This window comes from Balaenoptera acutorostrata, chromosome 1 (assembly GCF_949987535.1).
Source record: "Balaenoptera acutorostrata chromosome 1, mBalAcu1.1, whole genome shotgun sequence".
Classification (NCBI taxonomy): domain Eukaryota; kingdom Metazoa; phylum Chordata; class Mammalia; order Artiodactyla; family Balaenopteridae; genus Balaenoptera; species Balaenoptera acutorostrata.
The window spans coordinates 164552602-164571769 of NC_080064.1; the positions used below are offsets into that span (position 1 = coordinate 164552602).

The 19168-nt window shown below is 43.0% G+C and overlaps 1 protein-coding gene across 3 annotated transcripts in view; it reads left to right on the top strand.

The window, feature by feature from the left end:
- Positions 1-19168, top strand: part of CNIH3 (cornichon family AMPA receptor auxiliary protein 3) — a 270479-nt gene that overhangs the window by 100692 nt on the left and 150619 nt on the right. For all 3 annotated transcript variants that reach the window (XM_057544239.1, XM_007167222.2, XM_007167223.2), the window contains 2 exons: positions 10521-10766; positions 11229-11357. In XM_057544239.1, the coding sequence (XP_057400222.1) occupies positions 11292-11357 (66 nt within the window). In that variant the 5' untranslated portion in view covers positions 10521-10766; positions 11229-11291. The remainder of the gene's footprint in view (positions 1-10520; positions 10767-11228; positions 11358-19168) is intronic.

Sequence of the window (19168 nt, forward strand, 5' to 3'; positions counted from 1 at the left end):
CTTGCTACCACTGTTTAGATAATACTTTTATCAGACCTTTCGTCAGCCAAGAAGAATTCCGTGGCTTCCCATTTTCTTCACAAGTGGAAACTTTTCTGCCAGGTGTCCAGATTCTCCGTAATAGGGCCTCCCCCTTCGTAGCCAAGCCCACACCTCCTCCACTTCCCATCAGATCTCTCTGCTGTGATTTGGCCAGAATCTTTCCCGTTCTTTGAAAATGCCACAATCATTTCAGCTTTTATGTATCATCAGCTCATGTTTTCCTTCTTGCACTTCACACTTTTTCCTCCCCTGGTTATCTAAATTCCACCTACACGTAGGAAACAATGTTTGGGGGATCTAATTCTACTTATAATAATTTTAGGCACATGAGACCTTAGTAGTGATATTTGAACTACATGACCCAGCCTTCCAAGTTACCCTTGATTGGACTAAGAGAGTATATCTGACCCCAGATGAAATGGTCAGATTCTCTCTCCCGGCAGTTTGGAAATGAAACTGAAACCCAGGCTGAGTGTTTAGATCTGGAACATGTAAACTCAGGAGCTGAGGGTCAACCACATCCTCTTTTGTGGAAGAGAGACTATGGAAACCTAATGGTAGAAAGAGAGAGTATGCAATACTTAGCGTTCTTGGTAGAAAACAACAGAAGCCAACTCTAGTTTACTTCAGCAGAAAATATTTATTTCAAGGATATTATGTAGCTCCTAGAATCAATGGGAAGGCTGGAGGGCCAGGTTTGGAAAATGGACAGGGACCAGGGGAGACTAGGCAGTCAGAGACAGCCAAGGTGTCTGCCTAGAGACCATCTGGTTGGAATGCCACCCTAGGCTCTGTGTCCTGTCTTGTCTCTTACAGGACAATATAGCAGCTGCAATGATCTTTCTAAAATTTAACTCAGATTATGACACTCTCCTGCTGTTGTATAATGAAGAATTTCTTTGATCTTTGTCCCAGGTTCCTGGCATGGAGCTTCTAAAAACCCTTAACATTTCCCAAGTGATAGAAATGCTGTTGTTATTCATGGTGGGTCTTGATCATTTATGCTAATGAGTTGGCTCAGGTTGGGAGTCATTTGGACCGTGAAGCTCTGGACACCAAGGCTTAGATGAGCATCTCTGGTTGGTAAACACATCCAAGTGCTGGGAGGGTGACACATCCTGATTCCCTGGGGACGCTCCCAGACCACACTCTGTGTGTCTCTTCATTTGGCTGGTCCTGATTTGTGTCTTTTATAATAAAACTTCAAGTGTAAGTCTAGTGCTTTCCTGATTTCTGTCAGTTGTTCTAGTGAATTATTGAACCTGAGGGAGTCATAGAAGCCCCTGAATTTTTAGCCAGCTATTCAGAAGTGTGGGTGGCTTCGGGCCCCTTGAACTTGCGGCTGGCATCTGAAGTAATGCCAGTCTTCTTGGGGGCTATGGTGTCTCTGCTGACCCTGGGGGTTGGTGTCAGAATTGTATTGCTGTATTCTACCTGCTTAGCACTTCCACATGACTTTCACTAAAGCAGAATAAAATAAATCTTCACTGTGGCCTTGCCAGCCTTGACCCCTGCTGCTTCTCCAGCCCCGTCTCCTGCTACTTTCCTCCACATTCAGTGCACTGCAGCCACAATGGCCTTTTTTCTGTCCCTCATACACCCCAAGCTGGCTCCATTTCAGGGCCTTGCACTTGCTGTTCCCTCCGCCTAGAACTTTCCTCCAGATCTTTGCCTGGACTTCTCTGAGGGTGAAAGTGCTGTTGGTCTTGTTCACCTCTGTACCCAAGACCTAGAACAGTGACTTGATTGGTTGATTGATTATAGACTCATAGGTCACATAAGAGATCCGGTGAATCTGTTCATTGTGATTTTGCTACCTACAGGATCAAATCTGAGGTCTAACGTTTTAGCTAGATTGGCTCTGTGGCTATAAGACAAGAGGTTCTCTTTTGCTGTTATAGAAACTTTATGGTTCTCTAACCTTGACATTAGCCAAGATAGTAAAGCCCTGAGCTTGTCAGGTTTTTTTTTCTTCTGCGAACCCACCAGTGTGTTCAGAAGCAGCCAGCCCATCCAGAGCCTTTACGTTCATCCTTCCCACCCGAATGGTCAATTATAGCCACGGGTCCCTGCAAGCCTAGCCTCCTATAAGCACTTCATCCCAAGCAGCCAGTGGTGATAATTTAAGTAACAGTTTGCCACTGTGTACCATGGAGACCAGTATTCCATTTCCCACTGGCACTGAGGTAATCACTGCATTCAAGCCAAGTCAGCTCAGATAACCAATCCAGGTTCCCATCTTTGAGTCAGTTTCCTGGGGCTATTTTAGGAGCTGAGCATGAGTTTAGCTGGGGAAGCAAAAACTACTCTTTGTTTTTTAAATGGAGGGAATTTCACCCAGGAAATTGGTAACAAAGGCCTTGGAGCAGTGACAGAGCAAAAAAGGGGGAGGCTGAGTTGGTCATTTGAGGAAGGCACTCCACCTCTAGGGCTGGGTGCACAAAGAGAACACGCTGTTACCCAAGCCCACGACTGCCGTGCCGCTGGGGCTGCCACTCTGGAGCCGGCTGCCGGAGCAGGAACCCAGGAGCCCTCCCTCGCTCCTGTCACTGCTGCCGCCGCTACCACTGTTGCTTTCGTCACTGCTGTCACTGTTTCTGTTGCCCTTGCTGCCGCTGCCACCAGACCTTTCATCTACTTTCCAGTCTCCTCCCAGTGATTCCCACTGGCAGAACCAGCTGGCAAGGGAGTCTGGAAAATATAGCCTCAGGCTTCTGGTCCTGGAGGTGGAGAGGAAGTGGAACAGGGTGAGTGTTAGCTGAGAGACCACAGCTTCTACATGGCCCAAGCTCAAGGGTCACTCCCGGGCAAGCCTTCCTTGCCCACCCAGACCAGAGCAGACCAAGCTGTGCTCACTTGCAAAACTTTCTGGACGTAACCCTCAAAGAATTTCCTATAGTTTGTTATTGTATATTATATTGCATATGTACATAGATGTGTATGTATATTTCATATTTGTATGTATTTATATCAGTGTCTGTTTTCCCTGATAGATGATTCTGGAAGGCAGGCCCTATGTAAGTTTTGCTCTCCAGTGTCTGCAGCGCCTACATATAATAGACACTCATAAACGTTTATGGAATAAATGAAGAGCTCCAAACACCCACACTTTACTGCTCATACTTCATCATTCTCTCTCCTCTAGTCTTAATTCAGTTCCATCCATCATAATATTTCAAACCCCACAGTGAACTGTGAGACGATTAGTAAGAAAGTTTGCTGTTTAGAAGGGTTCTTATCACCCTTTTTAAAAAAAAAAATGTACATTTCACAACGATGTGACACTCCAGAGCATTTCAGTCCCTCCAGACTCCCTGCCACTCAGGGTCAACTTTCAAGTCTGTGTGTCCTTCCTCTTAGTCCAGCATCAGGCCTTGAATATCTCAGGTGGCATCAAGTTTAGGGGCCAGGTTGGGAAACTAGGTGCTATCAGGGAGGGCATAACAGCAATAGATGTAAGAACAGACATCAGAAAGTCCCAGGCTGGGGGGGAGAGGGGAACAGAGGAGGGTAAGGGCCCTGTGGCATTGGATGAAGGTGTGAAGCAGGGAGCAATTTCCCCTGAATCAGCTTGAACAATGGGCCTCTGTAAGGCTAATATTTGGCTTCTACAACATGCATTAGTCTGCTAAGGCTGCCATAACAAAGTACCATAGACTGAGTGGCTTAAACAATAGAAGCGTATTTTCCTACAATTCTGGAGGCGGAAGTCCAAGACCAGGGTGCCAGCAGGGTTGGTTTCTTCTGAGGCCTCTCTTCTTGGCTTGCAGGTGGCCCCCTTCTCACTGTGTCCCCACATGGTCACCCCTTGGTCCATGTGTGCATATAGCTGTGTCCAGATTTCCTCTTCTTAGAAGGATACCAGCCATATTGAGTTAGGGCTCACCCATATGACCTCTTTTTAACTTAATTACCTCTTTAAAGATCCTCACTCTAGATACAGTCACATTCTGAGGTACTAGAGGTTAGGATTTCAACACATGAATTTTGGGGGGACACAATTCAGCCTATGACATCACACCACCAAGCTTTCCTTCCTTCTTGCATATTTGGATATCTCTCTTATGGAAGTTTTTCTCAAACTGAAATCTCAATATATTATTGTGCTTGGTATTCATTGAGTCTCTTGGATCTGTGGGGTTTATGAAGTTTTCAACAAATTTGGAAAACATTTTTAAAATACTTTTTCTGTGCCTCCCTGTCCTCTATTTTTGGATTCTAGTTATTTGGCTGCTTGAAGTTGTACTACAGTTACTTCATGTTCATGAATCTTTTCTTCTGCAATTTCTAATTTACTGTAAATCCCATCCAGGGTATTTTTCTTCTTCCAGTTTTATTAAGATATAATTGACATACAGTGCTTAAGTTTAAGGTGTACAACATAATGATATGATTTACATACATCATGAAGTGATGACCACAATAAGTTTAGTGAACATCTATCATCTCAAATAGAAACAAAATTAAAGAAACAGAAAAAAAAATTTTTTTTGTGATAAGGACTCCTAGGATTTACACTCTTAACAACTTTCATATATAATATACCACAGTGTTAATTATATTTATCATGTTGTATGTTAACTCCCTAGTACTTATTTATCTTATAACTGTAAGTGTATCCCTTTTGACTGCGTTCACCTAATTCTTTCTCCCCCCAACCCCTACCCCTGGTAACCATAAATCTGATCACTTTTTCTATGAGTTTGTTTGTTTTTAAAGTATAATTGACCTACAACACTATGTTAGTTCCTGTTACACAACATAGTGATTTGATATTTCTATGCATTTCAAACTGATCACCACAATAAGGCTGGTTATAATATGTCGCCATACAAAGATATTACATAGGGACTTCCCTGGTGGTGCAGTGGTTAAGAATCCGCCTGCCAATGCAGGGGACAAGGGATCGATCCCTGGTCTGGGAAGATCCCACATGCCGCGGAGCAACTAAGCCTGTGCACCACAACTACTGAGCCCGTGAGCCACATCTACTGAGGCTGCCTGCCACAACTATGGAAGCCCGCATGCCTAGAGCCCGTGCTCCACAACAAGAGAAGCCACTGCAATGAGAAGCCCACGTGCCGCGACAAAGAGTAGCCCCTGCTCGCCGCAACTAGAGAAAGCCCGCGCACAACAATGAAGACCCAACCCAGCCATAAAAAAAAAAAAAAGAATCTGCTTACCACTTAAAAAAAAAAAGATATTACATAGTTATTGACTATATCCCCCACAGTGTATATTTCATACTCATGACTCATTTATTTTGTCATCTAGGGTATTTTTAATCTTAGACATTGTAATTTTCATTTATAGACATTCAATCTTTAATGTCTTCCATGCCTATATTTAACAAGTTTAAAATTCCCTTTAACTTTTTGATCATATAAAATACACTTATAGCAAGTGTTTTGATATCCATGTTCACTAATTCTATCATCTTTGTCATTTCTGGATCAGTTTCAGTTGATTGATTTTTCTCCTTGTTATGGATTGTATTTTCCTGCTTCTTTGCATGCCTGGTAATTTTTGACTGGATACCAGACACTGAATTTTGCCTTGTTGGGTCCTGGATACTTTCGTGTTTCCTTTAAATATTATTGAACTTTGTTTTGAGATGTGCTTTTAATATTTGTTAGGTGGGACCACAGCAGCATTTAATCTAGGGATAATTTCCCCCCAGTACTGACACAAAACCCTTCTGTATACTGAGGCACTGTGAATCACGAGGGTTTTCACTCTGGCTGGTAAGAGCAGGAACTATTCCTGTCATTGTCTAGGGATTGTTCTTTCTAAGCCTTTTTTGTGATTCTTTTCCCAGTCTTAGTTTTTTCTCACACATGAGCTTATCAGTACTCAGCTGAAGGTTGGAAGAGGACCCTCTGCAGGTCTCTTAAGCTCTCTTTTCTGTGCAGCTCTTTCATCTTTGGTACTTTGTCCTGTGGACACTAGCTACCTTGGCCTTCCTGTACGGCCATATTTATGTCCTCAACTCAGGGAGACCATGGGGCTCTGCCTGGTTTTCCCTTTCTCCTTTCTGAGCCACAGCCTGGACACTCTCTTAAGACAATAAGGTGGGCCAATGTAGGACTCACGTTTGTTTCCTGTCTCTCAGGGGTCACCGTCCTTAGTTGCCTGATGTCCAGTTTCTTGAAAACCATTTTATAAAATATATTTTGTCTGTTTTTTTCTGGTTGGTTCAAGCAGAAAAAAATAAATAAATCTGGTCTCTTTTACTCCATCTTAGCTGGAACTGGAAGTCAAATTATCTACAGTTACCTTTTTATCTTTAAGTAATATATTTAAACTTACATGTCCTAGTCTATCAACTCCAAAAATGAATCAGCATCTTAACTCTCCCAATGAAATGTGAAAACATTTGCATTCGCATAGCACCTCCCCCTTGTATCTCCTGTTTTTGGCACATTCTGAAATTTTTTTCCCCCAATATATTATCATCAAATTATTATTTTAAAATTTTGTGGCTCTTCTTCCAAGATTTATAACGATTTCCTCATGTTTTGTAACTGTATTTACCAGTTAAGATTCATTTCTATGTTTAACCGAATTCAGATCATCACTAGTTTTTTTTAATACTTTGGCTTCTCCCTGCATAAGTTCATTATTTTGACTGCGAAGTCCATTGTCGAAGGCAGAGTACTTGTGCCATTTACCTTGGTGAATTTGCACTTGCTTATATTTTTAACTTTTAGGCTAAGCACACCTAGAATGGATCAGTCTCTCCAAGTGGACTCATATTGACCAATTTCATGAGAGATTCATAAGAAATCTAGTATGCTATTTTGTTCATTTATAGTGAAAAATTTAACTCCTTTCAAGACCAAGATACTTACATTCTCTGGTCAGTGTACTGTGTCTCAATAGAGAAGTTTACGCAGCAGGTCAAATTTTTTCCAAAGCTTCTAGGTTCTTGTGTAATCACAGTAAGATAGTTGTGGGTGTGAGTTGCGCTTTTAAAATATTTAAAGACATCAGGTTCAGAGCACCTATCTCCACTGTAAATTTGTCCCCATGGTGTGTACACAGGATCTGTGAGCCAAGGCATCTCCTTTCCTGGATATCTTGGGTGAGTGCCCACAGTTACCTCTGACTTTTGTTTAGTCTGTTTCATTGCTAATTTGATGCCTTCCGTATTTATACCATTTTATCTGCTTCAACTTTGGATCTGTAACAATACCACAAGAATTTGCTTGTTTATACAGTGTTTGGTCCTAGCAATGCTTTATCTTTAAGATATTTTTTTTGGTACATGTCAAATCTCATCCATTAAGAGCTGAGTGTTAGTTTTACTCTTTCAGTTTTGGAGGAACTTAGCAGTTGCCTCTCTGACAACGATCTCGTCTTTCTCGGAATGCCTGCCTGTTATTTGTTACTTGTTCCTGCCTTGTTCTGCTTGTTTCCTTTTGTAATAATGGTCTTATTGTTCCCAACTGTCCCTATCTTGAGAGATGTCCTATATGTATTTGAATTCTACTCGGTATTTAGCACAACATCTTATACAGAGAAGGTGTTCAATCGATACTTATCAATTGGAATAAAAAGATAGACTCCCTGATCTCCTTCTGTTCTTTGCCATCTGAATGCCCAGATCTAGACTGATGCCGCATGTGTTCTTAAAAAAAGGGGATTTGGAAACCTATTTGAGTCCACTTAATATTACAAGGCATGGGCGACCCAAGCCACAGGGGAAGATAGATGTGAGCGAGTGGGAAGGAAAGGGAGCTAGTGGTTCAAGAAGGAAAATACACATGAAAATGCCAAGACATGTAAATTGAGCATGAAAGTCCAAGTTTTGTGAGTAGACTAATTATGATGACTGCTCAGAGTATATCTGAGCGACATTACTTAGTTATTGCCCATCCTAAATGCAGCCTAGAACCCAATTATTTCAGCTACAGTTTCTTGTTGGAGTGGAGTAACAGGCTTCTATTAGGGACTAATCAGTTCTGCCCACATTCCTATATGAAACAGTGTTCAGATGAAACTCAAAGGATTCTGATGCCAAAGAACAGTGAGATAATGCCCGCTGTGTATGGCAAAGAGACTGTAATCTCACCGGCCGTCAGTGAGGTCTGGCCTCAGGAATGCTGGCAGAGGGGGATGTGGGAGCATGGACACGCATCCTCATTCATCCACATCAGCTCTGGCCCTTCCCCTTGTTCACCTCTTTTCAAGGCTCTGCCCAGGGGTAATCACCTCCTGACTTACCTCTTCCACTCCAGGTGTGCTGGGTCAGGTGTGCTTGTTACGCATTCCGACACTACCCTGTGCTTCCTGATATTGTAGCCCTAAAACCACTGAACCATAATTGCCCATTTACTGCTTTGTCCCTCTCAGGGGTGGAACTGTGTCTTATTCATCTCTGAATATAGTGCTGTTGGGCTGCACCCCACAGGGCTGCAAGCCTTGTAATTGCCCGGCTGCAGGACCAAAGGAAGAGCCTAGAGACAGCAACAGAGATATCAGTGTTTTATTGGATAGGGAGTCTTTAAATGTCTGAAGCAAGGTCCTGAAGCGAACGTGTATGGCAGACAGCAGGCAGGACCTGGTAGCAGTCTTGGCTACTTGGGGGTGGGGGGATGCGGTGGAGAAGGAGGCTACCAGTTTCAGTGGGAATTGATGTCAGGTTGGCTCATCAGTTACCAGGGGAACCAGCAGCGGGGCACATCCCTCACTGCCCCTCGGGTTGATGACCTGGGCAGATGTTTTCCGTTTGATCGACTATTGTAGTGGAGCTGTTCTGATCTAAAGATTAGAACAATCACTAGCTGGGCTGGGGGGGCAGGCGTGTGTGCAGTTACTGATTAAGCTTTATGATTAGGAGGGAAGGTCAGTCATGTGAGTAGGGTGTAGGTGAAGCAGGGACTGGTCGGGCAGCGGATGTACAGAGACCAAGAGACCAGTCATCTTGAGTGGCCTGACCATACAAATGCTTAGCACATAGTGATGTTGAATGAGCGTTCAAGGTGTACCTGTAGGAAGACCATTAGGATTAGAGGAGGAGCCGGTGGCTGAGACACTAGCTCACCCAGCTGTTACAGGACAGACACATCCTTGATGACAGAGATGCTGAGGCTTTTCCAGCCCACAAATATTACACGTCTGCAATGCACCGGTAAGTGGAGTACAGACTGTCCTGGGATTTGTACCATCTTAGATACTCAGCTGGAGAGAGATGTGAAAAGTGTGCTTGCTTTATGGGGACTCTCATGAGCTTATTTGGCCCTTCTAGCAAGGTGGGCCTCTAGCCCACCTAGTTGGCTTGTTTCCAGCCATCTTTGCCTGGTGATGCTTCTTAGCCTGTAAGATGCAGATTGGGTTTCTTCTCCCCTGGCAAGAATTCCTTGCTGTTCACTCCACAGCCAAATATGGTTGGGAGACCTCCAGTGCAGGATGGCCACATTGTGAGTTAGTTCGGGGTTTGGGGGACCCAGCTCAGTCACCAGGTTTTGCTCTCTTTAGCTTGTGGGCATCTCTCCAGGCTGTTAGTACCCTCTGCTCCCGTCGTCCTCCCTCCACAACCCCTGCCAAAAATCTGCTCCCCTCTCAGAGGTAGCATTGCTAATGATTGGATGCGCATTCTTTCAGTCCTTTTTCTATGCATTTACACATGTAACATACAATAATGGCGTTTGCATTTCTTTTCTTTCTTCTTTTTACAAATGAGTTCATACTACAAATCCTTTGGTTCTAGGTTTTTTTCTCCTTCCTTCCTTCCTTCCTTCCTCCCTTCATCCCTCCCTCCCTTTCTTCTTTCCTTCCTTCCATCTTTTTCTTCTTTTCTTCTTCCACTTCTTTCCCTCCCTCCCTCCCCTCCTCCCTTCCTTCCTTGCTTCCTCTCTCTCTCTCTTCCTTTCCCTCCTAATAAAATGGATGTTTATAAATAATTATCTTGATCTTCTAAGGGTCTATAAAATAATTTGCATTCAAATAATTGATACCTCTGTAGGAAGCATCCATTTGCCGCAGGTCAACTACGCAGTTTGTTGAGGATTAATTAATCATGTAGTTTTGCAAAATTTCTCCTTTTTCTCTCGTAGGCATAGATAATCCACTGCAAGGGGGCCAGAAAACCATTTCAGAGACAACAGGGCAAGGGACTCCATTGTGAAAGTCCTGTTTGTGCCCTGGATTTCTAGCTCTCTGCTCAAGTCCTATCTGTCCCCTGGCCCTGAACACCCACTAGTGTTCTGCCTGGAAACATGCCCTGACCTTGTCTGGGAGAAACGTGGTTGAAGAAGTGTCTCTGCCTGCTTATGTGCACACTCACCTTGGAACAACATGAAAATGATTAAACACTGGGATGGGGTTCTCATGGCAGAGCCACACTTCTGTGAATAAATAACATTTAGTCAACATTTACTATATGCCAGGCACAGTTATAAGTGCTTTACACGTATTAACGCAGTTAATTCTCCCAATCTTTTAAAGTGGGTTCTATCGTGCTCCTTGTTTTACAGATGAGGAAAATGAGGCTCAGAGAGGTTGAGCCACTTCCCTCAGGACACGCAGTGAAGTATGAAACAAAGATTTGAACCGGAGCAGTCTGACTCCAGATCCTGTGCTCATAATCATGGGAAGTGTTGCCTCCAAATGTAATTATGGTTTAATGAAGACCGACAACATTTCAGTCATTGTGTGAAGAACTTGGATTCGGTGATGCCTTTAATGGTCCTTCTTTGCAGATTCAGGACAACACTGGCCAGGTCTGTTTAAAGATCCTAGGAACTCTTTCCTTTGGAGGCTCTATCCTATATCATTTAAAAAAATAAAATGCTACATGAAATGTAATTTTATTTTGTCTGTAAATACTTGGAAGACCTTTAAGAAATAATTTTGCCTTTGAAGTAATCAGGTTATGAACAATTTACTTAATTCACAATTGGCTATGATTTCTCATTCGTACTTAGAATTCTTGTGAAGAAAGAAAGCCTAACCTATAGATCGTTTTTAAGTGTAATGAAATTTTTATGAATATTAATTTAATAAATGAAGTTGACATAATATTACACTTTTTAGGCATTTAATTAAATATTTATTGATTGTGGTCTTCCAGTGTTCTTTTCATAGTTTTGAGTGAGATATGTGTGTGTGTGTGTGTGTGTGTGTGTGTGTGTGTGTATATGTATGTATATATATATAGTTTTTTTGTTGTTTTTTTTTTACAGTCCTAGATCTTTCCTTTGCCCTTGAATGGACTTGTAGACCCAGCACTGTGGCTATGGGGCCTAATGAACATTTCCATTCATCCATGTTCCTGGCCATACTCCACATCTGCTTGTTCCCTACAGCTGACTGTAAGTAGGCAGAATAACTGATCCCCAACTCCAGGTGGTTGGCTCTAAGGCCCCTCCTGCCCCAGATGTGTACCTCATTGGCTGCTGGTGGTGTTTTACAGGGACTCAGCTGAGACTGATAGGAAGAGTGGATGTACCTTACAGCAGGCACAGTATGTTGATGTTGTCACAAAGTGCTCCTTCATTCAATTCTTCCAGTTCGTTGCCTGCAGTCATGGGGCATTCACTTTCTTTCCTGGAATCATGAAGGGAGAAACTGCCATGCCTATAGCTAGGTTCTTCTGTCTTTTTGTATCACTTGCTCTTAGTTTTGTAAAGGTGCCTCTCTGCTTTACTGTGTATTCTATCTAGTAATCTGGAATAGCACAGTGGCTACGAACTGGCTTTGGGAATCAGACATCCTAATCATTATGGCCCACTTTGTAAACGGTCACAGGGGTGAGATGTGGGGGGGGGGGGAGACTGTGAAAGGAGCTGAGGAAGGCCCAAGAACAACTTTTCTTACTTCACATTTTCATTTCAACCCAATGCTGCAATTTCTGAAAAATGGAAGTATCATTTTCAGCTTTTAAAGTCAGTTAATTACACTGCTGTGAACTAGTAAAGTAATTAATAAATGTTAACATTTGCATGTCATTTTAATTAAGAAATAAATGTCTTTGAATGAAAAAGTGCCTGCAAGCTTATCCATTAATTATCAGAGTACTGAAAGTACCCTTTGCAAGATTGCTCCAAAAGTACCTTGGGAAAATGAGCCATCAATCACTTTTTGCTTGTACGAGTCACGGTGTTGTCCTTCCTTGCAGTTCAAACTGCCAGCCAGGTGAAGAGAGGGATCCCTTATCTGATAGGAGGACAGGCAGAGTCACCTCGACTCTCTCTATATAGTTGGGGCGCTAGGCAGACAGTTGGTGTTCTATGCAGTTTTGCTTCCATGGATGTTTCTGTTAATAACACCTTCTGTTTTCTACTTCTTTTATTAAAAAAAGGGGTGGGGGGGAACAATGCTTTGTCATCTCATGAAATTAACTTCTTTGTGATTGGTCTTCTATTTCTTACGCTTTGTTAGGGTTTTTACACAGTCCCTGCCAGATAATCAGGTTTACGCTTTCAGGGGCAGGAGCTAGGCCTATCTATATTGCTCCTCTTTTGCAAAATTTTCTTATTTTTTACTGTAAAAGAAACATTTTTTAAAGCTATGAAATATAACACAATTAAGAAAAATGCATGAAAGATAATAATAAGGTTTTAAAAGTTATTATACAGCAAATACTCAGGTCAAAAGTAGAGCATTGCTAGCACCTCAAAACCTCATGCATACCTCTTCCTATTACACCCACCCCCAACCTCCCTGAAGGTAACCACCATCTTGACTTTGATGGTTATCATGTCTTTGCTTTTTTTTTTTTTTCAGTAGTTTTACCACATAAGTAAACACCAAATTTTAGTTTCACTTGTTTTTGAATTTGTATAATCCTAGAGTAGGTTTCACTCTGCACTGTATTTGTGAAATTCATCCATATTGTCAGGTGTAGCTTTGATCTATTAATTTTCACTATGGTATGCCGTGGAATGAACAGACCACAATTTATTTATCCATTTTACTCATGGTGGACATTTGCCTCATGATAATGATGCTGCCATGAACATTCTTGTACATGTCTTTTGGTGTGCATTTTATGCATATGTAATGCCACTTCTAGGTACTTCCAGACCTACAAGTGGAATTTTTGGGCCACAGGGTGAGCTTAGTAGTCTATATTGCAAACAGTTTTCCAAAGTGACTGAACCATTTTATACACCCTTCCCAGTAACACCTGGGAACTTCTGTTGTTCCACATTCTCTCCAGCACTTGGCGTTATTAGTCTTTTTAGTTTTAAGCATTCAGGTGAGTGTTTAGTGATATCTTATTGTGGTTTTAATGTATATTCCCCTCATGATTAATGATATTAGGAACCTTTTCATAAATTTATTGGCTATTGGGATATCCTCTTTTGTAACACCTGTTCAAGTCTTTGGCCATTTTTTTCTACTGGGTTCTCTGTTGCTTTTTTAAAATTTTAATTGACTTTAGTAGTTTTATTTATAGTCTGGTTATGAGCCCCTTATCAGTTACACGTGTTAAAGCTAACTTCTCCTGCTCTGGTTTGTCTTTTCATTCTCTTCTGCCTTCCAAAACAGAAGTTCTTAATGTTGATAAATAAAGGTTCTTAATTTTAATGTATTCAAATTAATCCTTCTTTTCCTATATAGTTTGTAGGTTTCCTTTCTTGGTCATAAATGCATTCTCTTGTATTATTTTTTAAAAGCTTAAATTTTTTTTGTCTTTCACATTTTTGGTCTTTTTTTTCATTCACATTTAGGTCTAAAATCCACCCAGAATTAATTTTTGTGAATGGTGTCAGAGGAACTTTCCAGTTTTTTCCTTATGTGTATCCAACTGACCCAGTACCTTTATTGAGAAGACTCTCTTTCCCCCTCTGCTATTTATGCTGAGGTCACTCTTTTCTTGAGCTGACTTTTGTCAGTGACTGAGCACAGAGAGGGTACTAAAGCCTCATTTCTGTCCCATGTGGGGTTCCACTAATGGGGACCTTTGCTTGGAGGCTACCCATTGGTCAACTGGGATTTTCTCAGGGCTGCACTGTGGTCAGAGGTTCTTGCTACCCCGTCTTCCTTCCACCTCTCACAGGTGTCAGACCTGCACAGTGGTCCAAAGGCTCTCCCTCCTCCGCCGCTCCCTCCCTCTTTATCCTTCACATGCAACTCCCCACTGGCCCTCTCTCCAGTCAATATCTTGCATGTCTAATCCTGTTTTGGCATCTGTTTCTTGGAGGACCTGAAATGACACAGAGTGGGCAGATCCTAGAGTGAGCGGGAGTCATACTTCAGTGTCAAGATGACAAAAAGCTGGGCTGAGTTCAGGGCAAAAGACAGCAGATGAAGAGACTGGGTTGAGGGATTTTCTGAAAAAAGAGTGAATGGAAACTGTGCCGACAGTGTGGAGGGCAAGGGAGGGGGTGGAGCTGAAGATGACTAAGACTGAGACTAAAGCACTGTGTCATGGAGGTGGAGCTTATTTGAGGGAACCATCCATGACATTAGCTCCATGCTAATGAAGGGATTTTTTTGTGATAAAAAAATTAATAGCAATGTTAAATTACATTTGTATTGAGTTTAACTGTGTTTACTGGTGCATTTGCACTTTATCTCATTTACTCTTTAACAATAGGGGAGAAGAGGGAAACAAGTAAGGGAGGTCCTATTTGTCTCCCGTTTCCTGTGGTCTTTACTGTCAGCCCTCCTAATCCAGACTCTTTCTTCACTTCTTTTTCCAAGGGCTGAAGATTCAATTGAAGAAATTGATCAGGTTAGGCCATTTCTAGTCCAGGTAAAAGGTCAAGGTAGTGTTAGCTCATGGCTAACATGTGGGAGAGATCTTAACGCCATGTGGTGGTTGGAGATGGGGGTGGAGGGTCTGAGATATACATTGATTTGGCCGGGAGACCCCATATTTCATAATACTCAGGGATGGTGACTTCACACAGGAAGGTGAAATGCTGGTTTTTAGGGGTCATTGTCAAGAAGGGGAGAGAGACATGATGGAAAGTGGAAAGTGTCAATGAGGAGGAAAGACCATTATGAGTGGATTGGCAGAAGGACAATAATGTATTAAAACATTTAGATAGGGTTGCACAGTGTGTGTGTGTGTGTGTGTGTGTGTGTGTGTGTGTGTGTGTGTGTGTGTTCTAGCCTCAGGTAGGATAATGAAAAAAAGAATTAGGTGGAGAGAAGAGAAGCATGAAAGACGTGTGGAATCAGAAAGATTCCAAAGAACTCTAAGATCCTTAAGACTGGCAGTCGTTGACGTAGCCTCAGTCAGCTACTCCATCTTAAGCAACTCCTGTGGCTGCTAGGCCCTACCGGTAGTACAGAGGCTGTCTCTGGGAAGAAAGCTAGACTTTGAGTTTCCTTTCCATTCTAGGATTGGACAGACAGGTATTTATTTAAAAGTGCCAGATGGTTCAAGGGAGTTTCTAACTTTATACTGTTGGGTACCAGGTTTCAATCTAAATTTGAGCTCTGGTTTTCTGCTTTCCTGTTGGCCCTGGATTGAGAATAGCCTCTCATTTACCAGCCATCTGGTCCCTCCAAGTCTCTCCTGCTGAGTGATGTCTCCAAATATCTTCCCAGAGAGAGGACAGAATCTCCAACAAAATCTGTAAGGTAAATACATGTTTTTTTCCACAAGGGGATCCTGGGGAGGAATAGGTCCCCACGTTGAAAGGGTCCTTGTGACGTGAATCATGTTGATGTTTGATTCGATAGGGTGGGCTCCTTTGAGCAGTCACGTGTTGAGGTGTGCCCTATGTGGGTTCGTCCATTTCTGTGCTTCTAGATCTTCGGTTTCCTGAAAGTTCCTTTTCCAAACCAGCAGGCTCTGATGCTAATTATCCATCATATAGCATCAATAAACATTTTTTATAAATGCCTGCTACATGCAAGGCACTGGTGGCAAAAAGGGGTAGAAGAAACAGTCACACCGGCGTTTGGAACATATCATTTGTTTTCTAAGATGACAAAAATAGAGAGCAACTTAGCTTTAACCATAACAATAATTATTTTTAGGAAAATAATCCATTATTATCTCCATCAGGACCATGTCTGGATAGAAGAGGTAAGGCTGTCACCAGGGCTTGTAGAGACCTTGAGACAAATTACACAATTAATTTTCTCTGCTTTCCACTCTCAACCCCTGGCCCTAACAACCCAGCATTTTTATCCTGGTGAGATCAGGTCAAAATGAATGTCAAGGGCTAATTGGAAGAGGATGAGGAGTCAAAAAATGGACGCATGGGACTGGAGGGGCTGAATAGAATTGAATGGAGGCGTTAGCACTTGGTTTGCTACGGGAAGTCTGGACTTTAGAGGCTGTGGGTGGAGGTGTGAGCCTCAGGCCCTTTCTTCTACGCACCAGATGGCAGAGCTACCTCACTGCACTCTGCCTGCTGCCTGGTCCATGCACCTGGGTGGCGCTGGCCTGCTCTGTCTCACACCAGGATGCGTCCCTCTGCCAGGAGGAGTAATTATAGTTGAAACAAATGTATTGCAATACCTGGATGGATACAGCTCAATTGACTCCTGACAGGTCTCTGGCTAAGAGAGCCTGCAGCAGCTGCGGTGCTAGAAGAGCTGGTGGGGAGCAGGGATGGGGGGGTGGGATAGTTTAGGACTAAGCATGTGATGGGCAGACATCGCCCCACTTCCTAGTCCTCTTCAGTTTCACCTTACAAATGCCCCGAAGGCTGTGTGTGAGCAGATTTCGAAATGAAAGAAGTCCAGTTTCTTCAGTTCGGCAGAGGTGTTCTCAATACCAACAGGCAGGCTGTCAAACTCTTACCCGTTTCCCAACATAGACTTTGAATGCTTGGAGGTTTCTCTTGAAATACAGCAGGGGAGCTTCCAGGAGTCATAGACCTGAGTGTGTGTACGGGAAGGTCCACACTGCAAATGTTTTTTTCTTGCAGAAATTTTCAACCAGTCTTGTAATTGTGGTTTCAGTGTGTATTGTCCAACTGCATTCCCTGAGTCACTGTCATGTCCCAGCCAGACCTCCCGACCTGCATCTTACCTGCAGCCAAGTGTGTTATTGTTGCCAGAGTGCCGTAGAGGTGAGGTGCATGGATCATGCCATCTGCTCTTAAGGGCTAAGGCTGTACATTTCCTGGGCTCGTCCAGTGGGCCTTACCCCAGGGAGAGCGTGAACCTAGCTCTGCCCTTCTTGTATTCTTTGCTCCAGGCCCTCTAATCTATTCAGTGAGCCTTCTGGATACTCTGCTTGCTTCCGAAGTCTCCACACCCGCAGCCCCCCAGCTTGGGGCTTTCTCCCCTTGCTTCTCACCGGGCCCCCACCCCACTGTGTCAGGCTAACTCGTGCTCCTCTTTAGAGCCCAAGGTTAGTGTTGATTCCCCTGGGAAGGCGGAGCCTGAAAGCCTGGGGCCGTGTGCTCCCACTGCAGCCCCTGCTTCTCTTACGCCGTTTATTACTCATTTCTCCTCCCTTTCTCCTGCTAAGCTGTGTTCTCCACGAGGCAGGACTGTGCTGAAGTTTCCGAGCACAAAGCCTGGCATGCACTAGGCTCTCAGGGATGAAGCGAAGGGACAAACCGTCTTGGTTGTCATCTGCTTCCCTCACCCAGCTGACGTCTGGCCAGCTCCCCTTCCTTTCTTCCTCTCGCTGGTTCACTCACCCCCTCTTCCAGACCACCAGTGAAAACACAATCCTGGCCTGGCTTGGTTTTTTTGTTCCTCCTGATTTTCATTAACTTAGAAATCCTATTGCTGGTCTCTATGTCATACCTGGATGCCATTCGTCTGAAGTCTGTTTGGATGAAATAATGAAACCTTGTTTATGTTGTTTGTTTGTTTGTTTGTTTTTCCAAGCTGCTTCAAGGTTACAGAAGGAGAAAAGCAAAACTGTGGGGAGAAGACCAATGTCAGAGGCTTTATTACTAAAATGTTGCCATTACCTGCAGCTCTCTTTGGTCTGGGGCTCTTTTGCATGACAGATATTTTCAAAATGATTTAGGGATTTAAAACATGTGAGCCGCAGTATAATCCAAGAGCAGGCATGGCGCAAGCCTTTAGCGTTTCTCCTTTCCTGCCTGTTCCGTACCGTGTAGCGATGTGGAGGGCCAGGTTGAGACAGTGCGCTGGCTTGCAGGCACCCACTGTGCCTCGACTTTCATTTATGCCACCACTGGGCTGTGGCTTCTCTCATAATGATTTCACAAAAGGACTATTTTCTAGTCAGAAAGAGATCTAAAGAGATGGGAGAAAGGATGAAACACTTTTAGATGTTTATTTTCAGTAAAATTGGAACAAATAACGAGATTGTAAGATGGGGGACCGGGAGTGGGAAGGCTTGTTTGTTCCTGTCTTTGAATAGATCTGGAATCTGATCCTGTAGCCTTCTTCAATCTACCAACAAGTACTGGAGTTGCGAGAAAGCCGCTATGTAGTTTTGTTCAAATTTGTTCTCAAATATTTACAGTGAAACAAGAATGAGAAGAATGGGCACCTAGGATATGCCAGCCACTGTGCTGTGTTATTTTACTGAGTCATCATCTCATTTAATTGTTCTGCTTAAATACTGAGCAGCTTCAAAGAGTATTCATAAAATACATGTTATGTGTAACGAACTATAGTAGAGCGAACACCTGTGTTCAGCTTTACCTTTGAAATCACCTGTGTGCTTCCCCCGGAAGTGTCCTCCTCCTTCCCCAGATGTAGCCATTCTCCTTTTAACTTTTGCCAGTCTGGTAGGTGTGAAATGGTATCTCGTTGTGGTTTTAATTTTGTTTTTCCCTGATTACGAATGAGGTTGAGCACATTTTCATTTGGCTATGGCTATTTATATTTCTTCTGCAAAGAGCTAGTTCAGATTTTTGCCAACCCTTTTCTATTGGGATCTGTATCTTTTTATTATAGATTTGTAGGAATTCTTTGCATATTTTAGGTACTACCTGCTATAGACTGAATGTTTGTGTCCCTTCAAAATTCAGAGGTTGAAACCTAATCCCCAGTGTGATGGTGATCGGAGGTGGGGCCTTTGGGATGTGAGTAGGTCATGAGGGTGGAACCCTCATGAACGGGATTAAAAAGAGGTCAGAGAGAGAGCCCCTGTCCTTTACATCATGTGAGGATACAGGGAGACAATGGCTGTCTAGGACTAGGAAGTAGACTCCTACCAGACACTGAGTCTACAGGGACCTTAGTCTTGGACTTTTCAGACTCAAGAACTGTGAGA